This window comes from Coloeus monedula (genome assembly GCF_965178545.1).
Source record: "Coloeus monedula genome assembly, chromosome: 10".
In the NCBI taxonomy this organism is placed as follows: Eukaryota; Metazoa; Chordata; class Aves; order Passeriformes; family Corvidae; genus Coloeus; species Coloeus monedula.
Genome location: NC_138790.1, coordinates 25,126,226 through 25,145,034, shown reverse-complemented (window position 1 = coordinate 25,145,034; position 18,809 = coordinate 25,126,226). Strand labels below are relative to the sequence as shown.

At 46.0% G+C, this 18,809-nt stretch overlaps 1 protein-coding gene across 3 annotated transcripts in view; it reads left to right on the top strand.

The window, feature by feature from the left end:
* The window catches only part of RSRC1 (arginine and serine rich coiled-coil 1), a 99,716-nt gene extending 81,841 nt beyond the window's left edge, over positions 1 to 17,875 (top strand). For 2 of the 3 annotated variants that reach the window (XM_082287813.1, XM_082287814.1), the window contains exons 8-11: positions 2,822 to 2,890; positions 14,341 to 14,447; positions 15,495 to 15,641; positions 16,437 to 17,874. In XM_082287813.1, the coding sequence (XP_082143939.1) occupies positions 2,822 to 2,890; positions 14,341 to 14,447; positions 15,495 to 15,641; positions 16,437 to 16,529 (416 nt within the window). In that variant the 3' untranslated portion in view covers positions 16,530 to 17,874. Of the gene's footprint in view, positions 1 to 2,821; positions 2,891 to 14,340; positions 14,448 to 15,494; positions 15,642 to 16,436 lie in introns of all 3 variants that reach the window. The other variant, XM_082287815.1, reaches the window with a different exon arrangement.
* Positions 17,876 to 18,809: the final 934 nt, after the last annotated feature.

Genomic DNA, 18,809 nt, shown 5'->3' with positions numbered 1-18,809 from the left:
TTCCTGGTTTCTCTTAATTAGCAGCTTTGCTTGGAATAATTTCACCTTAGCACAGTGTGAGGCTGGTCAGGATTAAAGCATCACCCATCCATCAGGGAGTGACTCTGCTTCCCAAACCTCGAGCTCTTCCACCACTGCAGGGGTTCCATGGAATCCTGGAATTCTCTAGGGTGGAAAAGCCCTCTCAGACCTTGGAGTCCAACCTTCAAGTTGTAAAGGTCTTTTAATGTTTAACTGCAGCTTGATTTGAGAAAAGTGAATCTCTTTTAGTGCTTTTAATGGCACTTGGGCTGTGAACAAGAATGTATTCACTGGCATCATCATCATCATGATGACAGCATCAAGGAGAAGGAGGAGAAGGAGGTGGAGAAGAAAAAAAGAAGAAGAAGAGAAGAAGAAAAGGAGAAGGAGGAGGAGAAGAAGAAGAATGGACCCAATCCTGTGCCATGTGCTCCAGGGTGAGCAGGGAGGTTGGACACTTGACCCACTGTGGTTCCTCCCAGCCTGGCCCATTCCAGGATTCTGTGCAAAAACGACAGAAAATGTAAAATATTTGAAGAGAATCCCTGGTTTGAAATCTTGAATGCATCTCATGGGTTCAGTGCCTGTGTTGGTCGTGGTGGACAGTGCCCTGTGAGCTCAGGGACTGACTGCTCTGCAGCTTTATGGGCTAAGTTAAATTGTTGTTGATGAGCAATTTTGTGTGGAGAACTATCCTCATGGTACTTCTTAAATTGCTCCATTGTCCCTCTAATTAACCAGGACTTGAAAGGCCAAGCTCTGCCTCGGCAGCAATTCTAACTTGAGTTACAAGGGTTGGAAATCAGCGATTTAAAGTTAACAAAGACAAGCTAAAAATTTATTCATTGACCAGCACCATCTTTGCAGTGTGTTTTAATATCTTTTTGCCACTGAGATACCCAATGAATTGTTCCTGTGCAGCAACAAATCGGGGAGGAAGAACAAAGTAGCTCAGTGGAATAGATAAATCAAATTTAGGCCTGGTAGTTTATTGAATCTAAATTGTGCCCAGTTGGCCCACGAGCTATATGAGCAATCCATCTTGTGCTGATAATGGAGGGTCTTGAAATCCACCTGATGTTTGCATTATTAAATTCCAGCCTAATGAGCTCTGCTAATACATATTGAAGACAGTTGTAAGGAGCAGAATGGGAATCGGAGCGGGATAATTTGAAAGAAACATAAGCTGAGCATTTTACATGACTCAAGGGGTATATCTACAATTACACATATAACCAAAATTGAATTTAAATGGAATTTCTATTATCCCTGTCCTTTTACCAAGGAGAATAAAGTGTAAATGAAGTAAAAGTCTTTAGAGTTACTCGTGGTTTGGTTTTATTATGGGATTTAATAGATTCTTGTAATGATCTTCGGTGGCAGAAAAGTTTTAATATTTCATGACTTTAGATGTTGTCTAAATATGGATAAAAGTGTGGAAATGGAAGCAGCTGTCTGTGCAGTGATTGTATCACTTTGTAACACCCTGTTCAGGTTGTGCATTTTAAGGTGGAGCTGCTGGCTCCAAAAAGGAACGACCCCTTCACCCCCTGTGAGCTGAATTTGGTTTTCATAAATTATTGCCTAATTTTAGTAGGTGCTGGGATTAAATATTTGCAAATCTGACTGAGCTCTTGCCATTTAGACCACAGTTTATAGTGATTTTCCTCCCTGAGAAGGCCTGGTTTAAGTGCTGGATTCCTGTTCCTTGTTGGTTCTTTTCTTTTTTGCCTGGTGATACTTTTGAAAACTTAATATTTCATCAAGTATAATGTTATTAGAGACTTATTCTCACTTAGTTCACTCATCAGGCAGTGAGATGGCAATAAAAGAGAATGGCTCCTTTGAGACATTAATGCTTTGGAATAAATGATGTGCTAGAACAGAAATTTAATTAATTTACAGAGTATATTGATAGTCCCTTGTTACTGTGCTGTATATTTTTAATCTTCTTTAACATCTGTAGGAAAGTGTTTGAAAACCCCTGCAGTTGAGCAACTGGTAGATAATTAAGTAATAAGGGAAGAGGTTTCTAGAGGGAAAAAGATTCTTTTTAAAGAATATTGTTGTAACATGGATTAAGTGCTGCTGCTGTGATTTGGAGTGACGAGAAAATTGTGTACTGCCTAATAAAGTGCTGAGGAAGAGCTGTGTGACTCCCACTCTGAGCAGAGTCTGCAGCCCTGGAAATATTGTTTTGTTTCTGTTTTATCCTCAAAATAGGTCTGATGGATTACTCACTATGGCAGCAAATCTGCCACTTTATGAATGCACCATGTTTGGGTCGTTGCAGTTCAGTCCGGGGCAACTGGGGTGGGGAGATTGGGGTTTAAAGAAAGAAAACCCCTTAAAAGTCTCTTAAAGGCTTTGCTTAACACAAAATAGATGCAGGGATTTGTATTGCATTAATATTGCCACTAATATTGACCTGATATTACCCTCCATAATCCCATTTATGTCCTTTAACTGTGGGAATGACTTCAAATAAAATAAGTGAAGAACCAAGTTCTGGTCTTTCATGCACGTGGATTTCATTGTGGGACCTGCAGAAAGGAACAGGAAATTGGGTTTAAAGCCCAGGAAATGTTGTTTGGCAAGAGGTTGTTGACAACCCATCCCTGGCAGTGCCCAAGGCCAGGCTGGACATTGGGGCTTGGAGCAGCTTGGGACAGTGGGAGGTGTCCCTGCCATGGCAGGGGTGGCACTGGATGGGCTTTGAGGTCCTTTCCAACCCAAACCATTCCATGATTTGATAGGATAAATTAACTAATTCTAACTCTTCTTTTCTTCTTCCTTTTAGCTAAAGCAGATGAAGCGTTGAAGGCCAAGGAGAGAAGTGAAGAAGAAGCCAAGAGAAGAAAGGAAGAAGGTGAGGCATTTTCTTTTATTTCATAACAAACTAAGGCCCAGGAAGTCAGAAATGATTGTTTTGAAGGTCCAGTGGGGCTGTGGGATTTTCTTCCTCAAGCTGATGATGGAATTTGGTGCCCTGAATCCTGTGGGATCAGAGCTGCTGCCTCTGCAGTCCAGCAGCTGGAAAAATCAAAGTGAATGGATTGAAATGTCAGGGAGTGATGGGAAGAGACATTTCCACCCCTGTGAGGGAGCCAATCCAGACAATCCCAGGAGCCTCAAATCCTCACTGGAGCTGTGTGGAACTGGATGGCCTTTAAGGTCCCTTCCAACCCAAACCATTCTGGGATTCCATGATTTACTTACAAGAGGCGACTCAGGAAAATTCCCCAGTTTTGAAACCACGGCTGCTGTGAATTTCATTCAAAATCAGAATGTTCTGATCTTTAGTTTGTTTTACTTGGGGACTGTGGGATGCTGAGGGGAATTAGTTGGTGCTCCCAGTTAACCCTGCTTGGCAAAGGTTCTTGTGATACCAAAGAAGGAAATTCAAGTGGAAAAGTGGGATAGCACAGACATGGAAGGAGGAGGAAGGGACGCTTGGAATTCTGGCTGGAAAAGGCACCAAACCAGCCAGCTGTGCCCCCTCCCCGCTGTGATTCCTGGATTTTGGAGCCACTGGGCCCAGGGGGAACCTTTCCACCTGGAGGAATCACCCAGGCAGGCTCCCACGGGGCCCAGGGATACTGAGATGAGGTGGTTGGGTCCCACCAGCACCAATTTGCAGGGAATGTTTGGAAAAAAACGTGGGGTTTTGTGCTCACACCCCACTGTGAGTGGCACATGTGCTTGCAATTGCTGTGCCAGCAGGGACTGGGAGGGCGAGTGTGGAAAGGCAGAGGGAAGAAAAAAGGGGTTCAGGACTTGGGAACAATGGTCATTTGCAGGGAAATGGGGAGGAAAACTTCCTTATAATTTATTAATAAGCCATGAAAACTGTCCTGGGGTGGCTTTGAAGAGTTGTGAGGATGTTCAAAAATGAAGAGAAGATTTTTCCTAAATAACTCAAATTCATCCATTTGCTGAGGAGTTGGCTCCCAGTTAGGAGTAAAAGAGTCCATTCTCACTGGAAAATACCAAGTCTTATTAAATTGTGCACGAAGCATTTAAACATTCCAAGACATCCAGGGGAGTTGCACACTGGGAAACTCCAGTTTTTATGTCCCACATGGATTTAAAATTCCAGGTTTAGGTAGGGTTATGTCCCATGTGGATTTGCAAACAGGCTATTTACCAGTGCTCAGTGTGTTCCCTTCCCTGTCCCAGCCATGCTGGGCTCCAGTGGCATCTTTTGCTTGGAAAAAGAGCTTTTTTGCATTTTTTCTTAGTACTTCTTTCCTCACACATCATCTCTGGGATCTCTGGGTGGTTTTTAACCCTCTTTGAATCATGGGATCACTGAGGTTGGAAAAAACCTCCCAGACCATCGATTCCAACCTGGGACTGATCCCCACCAGAGCACTGAGTGCCACGTCCAGTCACTGAAATAAAATGAAATTAAATTAAATCTTTAAAAATCATTTCTAAATTATGAGTTTTAAAAACATTTGATTTCTCTAATCTTCCTCATTTTATTTCCTTAACTAGAACTCTCCAAAAGGAAGTTCCAGCCTGTGTGGGCATCCTGTGACTCCTTTACCCAGGAGCTGCAATAAAAATAATTCTACAAATAAAACAATCCTTCCCCAGCCCACAAAAACTGGTTATTGCCCACCCCATGGCGAGGGTGTCTTAACATTCCTTTTATTGTCATTTTATTGCCAAATCAGGTGTGAGATTAGACGTTGGATGTTCCATGTAATCTGCTCGGAAATCAAATTATTTGACCTCCAAGCCCAGCGCTGCCCCTTCCCGCTGGTTTCCTGTTAAATATGCAGCATTTCCCCAGCATGAATAAAAAATTGAGGACAAATTAGAATCTACAGACAGCTGACCCCAGCTCCAGATTAGAGACTGGGAGACTGGGGGCTTGTGCTGGTTTAAATGTTTTAATTACCACAGTCCCTCCAGCCCCGTGAAGGACACAGCAAAATGCTGATTTTTTTTTTTTTTTTTTTTTTTTAAGTGACTAAAAAGCAAAGAAAGAAAGAAAAAGGCTCCCCCCGCCTCATTTGAATTTTTCAGTTTGATTACATTTGCACTTCCATTGGAGCTATGCTAATTTGCTGCATGAAATTAGGTCTATTAGCAAAAAACGCTACTTTTCCAGGAGTATTTTCCGTGGTTGGATTTCCATACTTTGGTGTTTGTTTACTTGCTTTGGCACTGCCTGAAAAGTGACAAAATCTAAAGGGGATTTGGCCACCAAACTTGGGTTTCACTCCAGACAAATCCCAAGTAGGTGGAGTGGGAAAAAGAAAAATTGAAAAAAAACCCACAGAGGGAAAACTGGAACACGCTGGGTGATGTTAGGGAGAGATTTGGGGCTCGTTTCTCTTGGTCTACCATGAATAAGAACATTTTTAAATGTTGAGTTTAAAATACATCATGTCAGGGCCCTTGTGGGGAGGAGGAGCTGGGGGTGCCTCAGAAAACCAGGAAAAGAGGTTGTTCCAGAACACAGCAGAACAGAAAATGGGAATTTTTTGGCCATCAGTCCATAGGTGGGTCGGTGGGAGGGTGGTGCTGGATGGGCAGGGCGTTCTCCCGGTGCCTTTATCCCGGGATTTGCATTTCCCGTGCCCAGCGCGTGCTGGCCCGGCGCTGAACTGATTAGTTCTGCCTCCCCAGTAAGCGCTGCACCGTCTTGATAGACTCTGGGGAAATAAATTTGGCAGAAAATCAGCATGAGTAGATTTAATTATCACTGTGAGACCTTTCCCTTTTCTGGCTTAGTGATCCCGAAACTCCGCGCCTTTCCCTGGAATCTGCACCGACGCCGAGCTCCGCTTCCCAATTTGTTCCTCCACGCCGTGATAAGCCAAGCAATTACTGGTTTATTGATTTTTCATCAGGGCAAATTTAAAGTTGATTTTTTTCCTGCAAAGGCGGGGGTGATTAAGTGTTTCCCGTCGGTTTAGTCCCGGAGAGCTCCGTGGCAGAATCCAATATCCTGAGGTCAACCTCTGCAGGGAGATAATACGGTGTCTTGGCCACGTGTGAGGGAGAGGAATCAGGGCTACAAATGTGAGGGGATATCTGTGGAGACAGTTTAATTTGTTCCATTTATATGAACAAGTCGTGTGGCACATGCTTGGAAAATATCATTTTGAATAGGCCTGGAAATGAGGCCCACGTGGGCAGGGGGAGGGAGGGATGCAAACGAGAGCGGGAACGTCGGGCTGGGAGACAGCTGGCCTTAAACAGGGAATCACCCCCATCCCTGAGGGGTCATTCCAGGCTCTTGCTGATCCCTCTGTGCTGCTGGGGTGGCTTTTCCTTAGCAAAGTGAAATTTTTCAAGTCTTCAGGTGCCTCCAACCCAAACTGTTCTGTGGTTCTGTGATTCTGTGATTTCGAGTGCTGGAGGGGTCACGGAAGCAAAGTTAGAATGTACCAAAAAAAAAAACAAACCCTGGAAGACTCAACTTTTAGAAGATCCCTTAATTATAAACTCTATGAACCCAAATTAAAAGTTTTATCTTTTTGCATTCATCTTTAACCTGAGGGCCAGGAGTTCTCACGTGAAGAATCTTGTCCATGGCCACCACGGAACATCCTGAGCAGGACAGGACCCACAGGGCTCACAAGTCCAACCCCTGGCCCTGCCCAGGCCACCCCAACCCACTGACTTCCCTTCCCACTTCCTTTAGAGAGAGTTAAAAGACTTTCCCTGGGTGTAATGGATATTAAACCGCAGGTTGGATGTGCCAGGAGAAGATTTGCTGGGGTGAGGTCAGGCTGGGAGCTGTAATAAGTTAAAGTGCTTTACTCAGCCCTATATTGGGATGCCCTTAAGTTCAGCAGTTACTGCCTGAGGTCATCATTTATCTTCAGTAAATTTTCCTGAAGTTCATTGTGGTGGCAAAGACCAAACTCAATTTGTTTAACCCCCAAATTATTTAATACAGACAATACATTTATAGAAACACATGGATTGCTTTTTCCTGCCTTCTCAAAGCTGGAATTTCCAATATTCCCTGGTTTTGCCTGGATAATGGCAGGTTTGGAGCCCCGCCCTGGGTGTCCCTGGTGTGCCAGTGTCACTTCATTAGGCTGACACCAACACCTGGTGTTGTGCTGCTGGTCCCAGGAGGCTGTTCCAGCATCTGGCACACACTGTGATCTTCTTTTATCTCTGTTTAATCTTTATATTGCTGGTTTGGAATTAAAAGGGGGCAGGAGCAAATCAAGGAGAAAATAAAAAATGCCGAGTTTTGGTGCAGTGGCAGAGTGTGGCTTGTTAGGAAGAGCAGCCACACGGTGATAATGAGAGCTGGGAAGAGGAACGGGCATTTGGGGTTTGGCCACTCTCTGTGTCCGTGTTCCCCCTCGGCAGAGCTGAGGGAAAGGGAATTGGAGAGGGGATCGATGGCCCCCCATGGATGATGGCTGCTGGAGGAATCAATTCCAGGCTTTTTATTAAAGCTGCTGCAATTAATAATCACTTTGAAATGTGTTCCTTAAATTGTACCCTGCTTTGTGCCTGCCCATCCTCTCCTGTCCTTCGTATTCCAGACTTCCCTCTTCTGCTTCCCTGCTCTCCCTGAAGAGCCCCCAGTCCCAGTGTCCTGGAGCTGCTCCAGGGCTGGAGCCCCTCTGGAGCCAGGCTGGGAGAGCTGGGGGTGCTCACCTGGAGAGGAGAAGCTCCAGGGAGAGCTCGGAGCCCCTTGCAGGGCCTAAAGGGGCTCCAGGAGAGCTGCAGAGGGACTGGGGACAAGGCCTGGAGGGACAGGACACAGGGAATGGCTTCCCAGTGCCAGAGGGCAGGGCTGGATGGGAGATTGGGAAGGAATTGTTCCCTGGCAGGGTGGGCAGGCCCTGGCACAGGGTGCCCAGAGCAGCTGGGGCTGCCCGTGGATCCCTGGCAGTGCCCAAGGCCAGGCTGGACATTGGGGCTGGGAGCAGCCTGGGACAGTGGGAGGTGTCCCTGCCCATGGCAGGGGTGGCACTGGATGGGCTTCAAGGTTCCTTCCAACCCAAACCATTCCATAAATATTTGATAAATATCAAAGAATATTTGCAGCTGATATTTGAGTGATTTTATTTTAGCAATCACAGCTGGTGTCATTAAATTTTTACTATTCCACAAGTGAAACAGAGAAATTTATGATCTCCCTAACAGGGAAATTTAGGATTTATTTTTACAAATGAAAAGTCTTGAAATCGTCTTCAGATTTCAGGATGAGAAACAAATCTGGTTTCTGTATTTCATTAATGTGGTGTGTTCTCCTGTCATCTCCCTGGCATTTATTTGTGCTAAAGGAGAAGTCACTTAAGGGAATGGGGTTGTAAAAACCATCATGGAATTGGTTATTGGACTTCAAGTCAGTTGAAACACAAATTTATAGCTACGTATTGAAAAGCTGTTTCTAAAGGGAAAATAAACAGGGATGTGTGGGAAATAAACAGGGGTTATGGGGAAAATAAATAGGGATGTATGGGGAAAATAAATAGGGATGTGTAGGAAATAAACAGGGGTTATGGGGAAAATAAATAGGGGTGTATGGGGAATAAACGGGTTATGGGAAAATAGGGGTGTGTGGGAAAATAAATAGGGATGTATAGGGAAAATAAATAGGGATGTATGGGGAAATAAACAGAGGTGTATGGGGAAAGAAACAGAGGCATATAGGGAAATAAACAGGGGTGTATAGGGAAATAAACAGGGGTGTATGGGAGACAAACGGGTGTATGGAACAAAATTCCAGATCCGTTTTCTTAAGTCCCTGGTGTGGGGATTTTATTTTGGTCAGAAATGAGGTTTCGTGGATCATCACACAGGTACTTCCAGAGGGGGGGGTTTTCTGGGAATCTATGGGATGAGCATGAGACTTGACTGGGAATTGTCTTATTTAGGCTGGCTAAGGCCTAGATAAATTGGCATCTTAGAGGTGGATCATACTTTCTTGGTGCTGGGCAGACCTTTAGCTGCTGTGAGTGACATTATCCCATATCCCAGCTAAAGGTCCGGCCCAGAAAAGAAGCAGAAAAATAATTCAAACAAAGCAACATTTTCCTGAAGTACATTTCCTTTTCCCTGGAACCACTCTGAGGTGTTTGAGGGCAGCCAGAGGTGGCTGTAGCTGCTGTGCCTTTCCCCTGGTGGGCTTCTGAGGATCAGTGCATGGAGTGGGAATAAAAGGCTGGAAGTTCTTGACTCGGGGCACCGAGTGCCAGCACGGATCCCATGGAACACAGGATCCCCTGGAAGGGCTCTGTGGGGTTTCCACACACTGTAACAGGCACAGGGCAAAGAAAGGAGCGCTGGGCACGTGCCAGCAGCACTTTTTGAAGTGACAGCACAAAGTGATCCCTGGAAAAGCTGGAGAGCCTCCAAGCTGCAGCCCTGCTGTCCTGCACGGCTTCCCTGCGCTCATCCACAGCTTATTTCCACTCCAGTACACCGATTTTTTCCCTGTATCCAATGCACCATCCCATTTTCCTGTCATTTCTCTGCCGGTGGATCCGGGGATCCAGCAGAAAAAGCAGGAATTCTTGCTCTGCCTGTGTCAGTGTGTGGGTTTAATGTGGACAAATTGCTCTGTAGGAAACATCCGTGTGGGATCCGCACTGGTGAGTCTGTACCTCCAACACAGAGGTTATTTGGGATAGAGGTATGGAAAAGATAGAAGCAGGCAGTAATTGCCTTTAAGATCAGAGCACAAAGCATTACCTTGGATTTTACAAGGCCAGCGAGCAACAAAAGAGCAGTAATTTATGAGCTCAGCGTAAAAGAAGAGCATAATTGCATTAAAAATTAATGCTAATGAACACTAAAATGGGGAAGGTGGTTATGATGAAAGTTTGGATTCATCTTCCCCGGGTTGAATGATGGCTGGTGCCTTGATTAATGGCTTAATTTCTATCAATTAGCGGGGAGAAATCTCCACTGAGACAAGGGTAAATTGAGCATTGAATTACAGCCCTGGCTTTGTGTGCCCAGGAAGGAGCGCGGCGGCTCCGGTGTCGGCACGGTGACAAACGTGGGGTGGCCACAAATCCAACAAAATTTACTGTGCCAGGGCTGGCCCCAGCTCTCCACTGGCTGAGTGTGGCTCTTGCCCAGGATGTTTTCAGAAATACCCCAAAAAGCCCCAAAATGGGGGTGCAGGGGTGTGAGGAGGGCAGTGGTGAAGGCGACTTGCACGCAGGACGTGCAGAGCTCCAGCAGAAGTTTAACCTTCTTAAATCCAAAGTTCTTGAATTTAAGGTTCTTAAGTTCAAGGTTCTTAAATTCAGAGCTCGCTTGCTGAACTTTCCCCTCCTGTTTTCTGCTGCATTTTATACCTAATGCTCCCAGGTTTTTAAAGGAAAAGCTGTTAGTGTCCAGACTTGTTTAAAATCCTATAAAAACGAGGTTACTATCACTATAACGTATTAAAATAGCAAACCTAGAGTAGTCTGGTACTCTCTGTAGTATTCTCTCTAGTAAGTACCACAGTGCTCACAAAATGCTATTTTTAATATATTTTAATAACCTCACTCTCACAAGATTTTAAAACAAGTCTGGACAAAGTTTTTTCTTGTTAATTCACATTTTTCCAACTTAATTGTAAATCCTGTGTGCTCCCTGTAGTAAATAAATGCTGGATTACTCACAACTTGCTACTTTAATGCCTTTAATTGTATTTTCCAAGTGCTTGCAATGAAGCTGGGAGCACACAAATGAACGGGCAAAACTTTCTCTGTCCAGTTTCTCTTTTTGGAGCGTGGTTCTTCTTCCTGCGCCTCTGCCTGGGAAAAGTTCTTTCCCTGGAAATCCCAACAGCTGGGAAAGAGTGTGGCCAAGTGTCGGAGCGGAGCTCTGCCGGAGCTCAGGGATCGGCAAGCGGCAGCGGGAATGGGAAGCCTTATCCTGGCTGAGTTGTCAGAGGGATGGGAGGTGGGGGTTGGAAGCTGATCCCGAAATCCGGGATGCCCGGGGTGGGTGCTGCAGGGATGCTCCGCTCGGAGCATCCCCGGGCTCGGCACCCGCGGCGCGGAGGCTCCGGCGCTGTTGAGTGAGGCGGTGCCTCCCTCTAACGGCAGCGGAGCCCGGCCGGGAACCGGGATGGCCGCGGGACAGCCCGGGATACATCCCGGGAGATGGCCCGGGAAACATCCCGGGAGATGGCCCGGGAAACATCCCGGGAGATGGCCCGGGAAACATCCCGGGAGATGGCCTGGGATACATCCCAGGAGATGGCCCGGGAAACATCCCAGGAGATATCCTAGGAAACATCGCAGGAGATGGCCTGGGATACATCGCAGGAGATATCCCGGGATACATCCCAGGATACATCCCAGGAGATGGCCCGGGATACATCCCAGGAGATGGCCCGGGATACATCCCAGGATACATCCCAGGATAGTCCCTTCCAGCCTGGGCAGGAGCAGGGGGGACTTGGAGTGCCAGGAATGTTGTGGCTGTTGGGAGCTCTCACCTCTGGAGTGGGCGCTGAGGCTCCAGGGACGATCTCTGGGGAGGTTCTCCACGGATGATCCCCAGGCAGGATCCCCAGGGAGGGATCTCCAGGGAGGGATCCCCAGGCAGGATCCCCAGGGAGAATTCCCAGGGAGGATCCCCAGGGAGGATCCCCAGGCAGGATCCCCAGGGAGAATTCCCAGGGAGGATCCCCAGGGAGAATTCCCAGGGAGGATCTCCAGGCAGCTCCCGCTGGCCCTGGAATTCCAGCATGTAGGCTGGGAAGGGTATCAGAAGTCTGGGATACCACGGGATCAGGGTTGGGATAACTGATCCTCTCCTGCACACAGGACTTGAGGCAGGAACATTCCCTAAAAACCAGAGCCCCAGGTTTGGTAAAATCTGGAGCTGGCACGGCTGCAGTGAATCCCACTGTCCTGCTGGATTCTTCCTCCTTTCCCCAGTGCTTCCCTTCTGTTTAGTACAGAATCCAGGATCTCCCACAGCCAGGGAGGTTTTGTCTCTCCCACTGCAAATTGTCCAGGGAAAACTTCATTTTCCTTTAATTTGTCCGTTTGTGCAGCTTAAGTAAAACTGGGATCAGTCAAAAACCGTGGGATGTGTGACAACACAGTTCTGTTGGAAAACACACCGTGCTATAAGGCAGCTGGATAGAAACACCACTTCCAAAAACCCCAAAGAAAACGGGGTCAAAGGGGAAATGTTTTCTTCTGTAGTTGTTTGTTTACTCTGCAGTCTGGGGGTCTTTCCTTCTTTTCATCCTCTACTCAAAAGAGCAAGAAAAAATGACAGCTTTTTTGGGTTTTGAAAGCATTTAACATAAAACATGTTATATTTTTAAATTACATTAACCCCTTAAATCCGGTTAGTAAAATAGGAAGAAACCGATTCTGAGGAATATTGAAGGTTTGTTGAGACATTGCTTTGATTCTGGAGTTAGACCTGCTTGAAAAAATCTCTTTAGGTACATGTTCATGGTCAGGATTATGGATAAGCAACAAATCCATAAAAATTGACACCCAAAGGTTATCCAAGAAATGTTTAAAACATTTTTTTATTTAATGGATGATTCACAAGATATTATTGGTCATTTAATGCTTCTGTTTCATTGATTTTAAAACTCTTAGTGGAATAAATTTTGTCTTTAAGGAAAAAAAGGGGAATATTTTAGGCAGAGCTTGCAGGGAAGTTACCTTTTCTTTTATCTAATTTGTAGGGTCGTCGAATTCTCTGTTTCTTTTCTTTTATCTGATTCTTTGGTGTTTTTAATTATTGTGTGTGTGGTATTTTGGGGTGGCATGGAAAGAATTCCTGCAGATTTTAGTTCTGAAGTGACATTCCAGGTTATTGCTGATCCGGCTCAATTCCATATGAATTTACAGCTGTAAAAGCTGCTGTGTGTATTTATATCTGTGGCAGGATAGAAATAGATGTAAATAGAGAAGTGTAAAATAGTGAATTATCCCTGAAGGATGATGCTCCCATTCAAACTGGGCAAGGTCCCTCCTGCCAAGGTGACAGGGCTGGAAATTGTACCTGCTGCTGGAATCACCTTTTTATTAAAAACCAGCCCTAATCCGAGATTTAGTTCCTTTTTTTCCACCCTTACAGGGTAAAAACACTCACCATGCACTGAGTTAGTATTGATTTTTTTTTTTGTCTGAAGCCTCTGAGCTTTCTGACTCCATTATTTTTGATTTTCCTATGAAATACATAACCTTCCACTGACAGCTGACAAACAACAGCTGGAAGTCGTTTTATCTCCCAGTAATGTGTTTGTCAAAAGTGCCCTGCACTAATGGGCTCTGCTTCCTCCAGTCCATTTTCCCCTGTTAATGTCACTGATGTCATTGGCAGCATTCAGTGATTTTTGCCCCTTTCCTAATTTGTCATCCCCATCAGTTTGTGCAGGATCCGGGTGGGATCCTGGAGCTGGCTGGGATTTTGTGAAACTGCAGTTGAGCAGTGGATTTGAAATCTCCTTTTCCTGCCTCTTTTTATCCCTGGCTTAATCAGGTTCCATGTTCTGTCCTTTTATTTACCCTCAGGCCTGGTGTATCCAAAACCTCAGTGAATTCTGACTCCTTCTCCCCAGCAGGCATTGGGATATTTGATTTATCCCCAGAAATCCTTAGGAATCTGTTTTAAGGGAGAAGGTTTCAGCACCGAGGCAGCAGGACTTACAAACACAAGTTTAAATGTAGCAAATTTTTTTTTTACTTCCAAATCCCCCCAAAAAATCAGGCTTGAAGTTGTATTTATGGGCTTTGCTGTAGTGCAGCTCTTGCCAGCTTAGAATTATGGGATGGTTTGGGTTGGAAAGGACCTCAAAGCTCATCCAGTGCCACCTCTGCCATGGCAGGGACACCTCCCACTGTCCCAGGCTGCTCCCAGCCCCAATGTCCAGCCTGGCCTTGGGCACTGCCAGGGATCCAGGGGCAGCCCCAGCTGCTCTGGGAATTCCATCCCAGCCCCTCCCCACCCTCCCAGGGAACAATTCCTTCCCAATCTCCCATCCATCCCTGCCCTCTGGCACTGGGAAGCCATTCCCTGTGTCCTGTCCCTCCATGCCTTGTCCCCAGTCCCTCTGCAGCTCTCCTGGAGCCCCTTTAGGCCCTGGAGGGGGCTCTGAGCTCTCCCTGGAGCCTTCTCTTCCCCATTTATCCCACAAATCCCTAGGTCAGCATTTGGAATGCTCCCAGCAATGGCCTCACTGTTGTTATCTTTACTTGGAGCTTTCCCTTGTGACAGAGGATTTTGGGCTGCATTGCACGAGCGGTTTCTCCTGGTATGTCCCAAAATCTCCTCCAGGCACGGCTGGGACAGGGCCTGGATCCCAGGATTTCACTGATCCCATGATATCCCACCTTCCCTCTGCAGACCAAGCCACCCTCATCGACCAAGTGAAGCGAGTGAAGGAGATCGAAGCCATCGAAAGCGACGCCTTCATCCCACAGACCTTCAGGTCGAGCAAAGAAGTCAAAAAGGTACATTTCCCACCCAAAAGGGACATTTCCCACCCAAAAAGGGACATTTCCCACCCAAAAAGGGACATTTCCCACCCAAAAGGGACATTTTCCATCCAAAAGGGACATTTCCCACCCAAAAGGGACATTTCCTGTCCAAGAGGGACATTTCCCATCCAAAAGGTACATTTCCCACCCAAAAAGGGACATTTCCTGTCCAAAAGGGACATTTCCCACCCAAAAGGGACATCTTCCTTCCACAAGGCACATTCTCAATCCTTTCCTTGCTGCATTATCCCCTCAGAGCCAGGAGGAAGCTGCACTATTACGGATTTTCCATTGATGAAAGAGCATCAACCCTAAACCCACCTGAAATCCCACCAGGGACTCCCTGATGGTCTCAGGATGGGCTCAGGGAATTTAAATGTGTCAGAATTTAAGGAAATCATCCGTTCTAAAGACTTTTTTTAGGAGAAGCAGGAGAATTAAAATCCCAAAGTGATCAGACATTTACTTTGTAATTAGAGTGGAGATATTTTTAATGCTGCTTAACTTAAAGCCAGACTTTAAGTCTGTATTTACTCCCTGAAAAGAAGCAGCTTGCTTTTCAATCAGCTTTCCAGAAACCCAACAGGAGACATCCAGATCCCAGAAATCACCTGCATTTTGGCCACCTGGTGTTGTAGGGAACTGGTTTGGGATATGTGCAAGCCAAGGCTTGGTTCATTTTCCCCACCTGGCAGCGAGTGTTTGGAATTATCCCTGGTTGTTTCCCCAGGAATGTGTAAATTCTTGCCTTTCCAGAAGTCTCCAAGAAGCTGATGCAGCTTCTTCAGGAAGTGATCCAAAATCCCAGCGTTGAGTTTTTCAAGCTCTCTCCCTATACCTTTTTTTGTCACCTCATATCCTTTGTCCATGTCCAGGGTGTCCATCCTGCTGAGGATGCCGAGAAGTCTTTCCATGAGGATCCTTTCCTGGGAAGACAGCCAAGTGCTGGGTTAAGATGCTGCCACATTTGGGAATTTGGGGATAAAACACTCCAATTCTGTGTGTTTGTTTCTTTTTTAGTCGACAGAACCTCCTGAACTGCAGCATGAGCCTGGAAATGTGGGAGCAGGAACCACTGAGGCAGCGGCTCCTGAGAAAGAGCCTCCAGCTGCCCACATTCCCACTGCCATCAAATACCAGGATGACAATTCCTTGGCACATCCAAACGTGAGTGTTGCCATATTTATCCCATCTTTAGCTTTAGAACAGCCCCTGGAATGAGAGCAGGGCCAGAGCACCCCACAGCCTTTGCTGTGCTGCTCCTCACAAAATCCCTGCTCTGGAGACAGCAGGACACAGAGGATCCCACTCCTCCCACTGCCCAGCAGAGCAATCCCACAGGAAGTTCACCAGGAGTTCTGGAGTTAGAAATTAATTTTATAACAAAATATAATTAATGTAACACAGGGGAATTTAAGATCCCCTTGAGTAAAAATTCAGGACAAATTGCTTTTGGTTTCTGTAGTTGGAAGCCAGGTGGAAAACTCAGGACTTGCCCATTCTGCCAACTTGCAAAGTTTTAGACACAGGACAGACTTCAGATAATTTTAAATTGTTGTGGCTACACTTGAGCAGATTCCTTTGGGAGCACTTCAGTTGGAAGTAAAAGGACTTACATAGAGTTTTTTAAGAATTAGCAAGTTAAAAATGCCTTGCAGTAAAGAAACCAGTGTGAGTTCTGTGCACTGGACAGAGACAGCCAGAGATCAAGATGTACAATGATGAACTTGCATTGGAGTCTTGGCTTTCCAATGATTATGATCCTTAAGATCCTTCCCAAGCCAAACTCTTTGAGGATTCCATGAAAAGTCTCTGCTTTTCCTGATGTTTTTGGATCACCTTTGTCTTTAACCCCCTGAGCTTTTCCTTTGGGTGCTGAAACAGTCATGGGTGTTCCAAGGGATGGTCACAAACATGGAGTTGCTGAGTTGTGCCAACTTGTCTCCTGTTCCCTGTGCCCAGCTGTTCATCGAGAAGGCAGAGGCTGAGGAGAAGTGGTTCCAGAGGTTGGTTGCTCTCCGCCAGGAACGGCTGATGGGAAGCCCCGTGGCCTGACAGCTCCCAAGGACCATCCCAGGCCAGTTCCCACGTGGAATTCCTACATTCAGTTGTTCTGTTTGTCTCTTAGAGGAGATTTTAATGAGCTGTGCAGGCAGGGAGAGTTTCACCTGAATGAACAGGAGTGTTGTGTCCTGCTCCACTGGAATACCCAGGAATGTTCTGCCCTGGTTCTCTCCAGACCCTGCACTGGAGATGGGCAGGGCAGCTCAGCCAGGGGCATTTCCTTGTTTAGGGGGGAATTCCTCAGGTGCAGAGCACCTGGCAGCCCATGAAACATCATTTTATACCTCCCAATCCAGAACATTTTAGAGAACCAGGCAGGAGTTGGGAGATAAATGGGAACTGAGGCTCAGGGCTGGGACTGAGCAGGGCTGGGACAGTCAGGGGTGAGTGGGGCCAGGCCAGGCCAGGTCCTGCAGCTGCAGAGGACCCAGGGCAGGGAGATCACTGTTATCCCCTCCTCCTTCCTTCTGTGGAATCCTGAATATCTGGGCAGGCTCCTGGCTGAGGGAATCTTCCACGTGGATGTGTTCATCCATCTGCTCCCAGTTCCTCACTCTGGGTGGAAAAATGCTCCTTGAACATCTGCCACTACTGCAGCTCCAAATGGGGAATTGTACCAATCTCACCATCGATGTAATTACTCAATTATGTCATTGTCACACACCTGGCTGTGTGCAGTGACTGTTCCCAGCCCACAAAGTTCCCTCTGGCCAGGTGGGACTTCCAAATAATGAAAGTTTAGTCTGAGCATTGGAATTTAGCCTGGATGAACTCCCACTACACTGCCCATCATCCAACTAAATGTGGGAGATCAACCAAATAAAATAAATAAAATGCAAAAGTGTTTCTTCAGCAAAGCTGGGAGGAAACTGGCACATCAGGAGAGGAGAAAGCTGAGCCCCACCTCTGGATGTACCTCACTGGAACTCACCTGCATCAGCATTCCCTTGGAAGGCTGCTTTTTAGGATTATTTCTCCTGGTTCTCAGATCTGTGGTGATAAAAAACGGAGGCTGACTCTGGAAATGGACTTTGGTTGTCTTCTTTTTAATTGTAGATCCTGGATATAAAAGGAAAATGTATTGAATTTGCATTCTGACACCTTTTTACTTCCTCTGTGAAGCATTAGTTTGACTTTATCCTGCATCCAAATATTCCAAGACCTTGTCTGCAGGAAAAAGTGGGGGAGAAATGGTTTCCCTTGTTTCATTTCAGCATTTTCAAATGGTAAATATTTGTCATTGCTGTGTTTTCTAATCACCTTTTATGTTTCTCTCATAGAAAATAAAAACTGTTTGATGTCTGTGGAAGGTCCAGGTGTAAATTCCTCTTTTCACACATTGTATTGGATAATTTTGGTGCTTTTATTGGATGTAAAACGATTCCTTTTATTTGCAGCCCTGTAGAATACTAGAAAATTCCACAATAGACTGTGAAGAGACTTATGGTAAAAGTAGTATTTATTATTATTTATTGCTTATTAATCAACATCTGAATTTGCTGGAGGAGAGTTGGGAGCAAGAGCTGGAAAGAATCTGGAAATAACATTTAGATAATAAATAAATTTTAGATAATCCCAGCTGAATGGAAAATGTACTGAAATATTCCAAACTCCACTGGAAGCATGGAGCAAATCAGGGTAAAGTTGATTTTTATAGTTCCAGTCACAGCTCAATGACCAGCATGTCCAATAATGAATTCCTCAGGATTCTGCACTTTTCATGGAATAATAACTTGGGTATTGCCTTGGGTGGTTCATTGAAGAGGGATTTTTCTGGTTTCTTAACCTGACACTTTTCCCAGTCCCTCCTTTCCACACTCATGGATGTGGAAGCTTTGGAGTTGTTGGTGTTGGGAGAGGAAGGAAATGCCAGCATGGAGTTTTTGCCTGGATCCCATCAGTCCCAAACCTTGTGCCAGCCCTGCAGGACACACTGCCAGAGCTGTCCATGCTCAGTGGGAGCTCCCATGGCACTGACTGGTGACCTCAGCAATTCCAGGTGGGTTCTCCAGGTGAGTTCAACTCTTCCCGTGGATCCTCCTCCACCACCTTTGCTCCTGTGAGTGCCACAGAGCTTGTGCAGGGCCAGGCTGGGGGCTGGGTGTGAAGGTTTGGGCTGCAGCAGGTTCCAGTGGGACAAACTTTGCTTTTCCTTGAGCAGCATCCTGTGATCAATTATTCATTTTCCTGCCAAAGGCAGGCACGCATTGGAATAGCAGCAGTGGGATATGGGAGGAGGCAGCCCCAGCAGGAATCAGCTTTGCTGTGTGT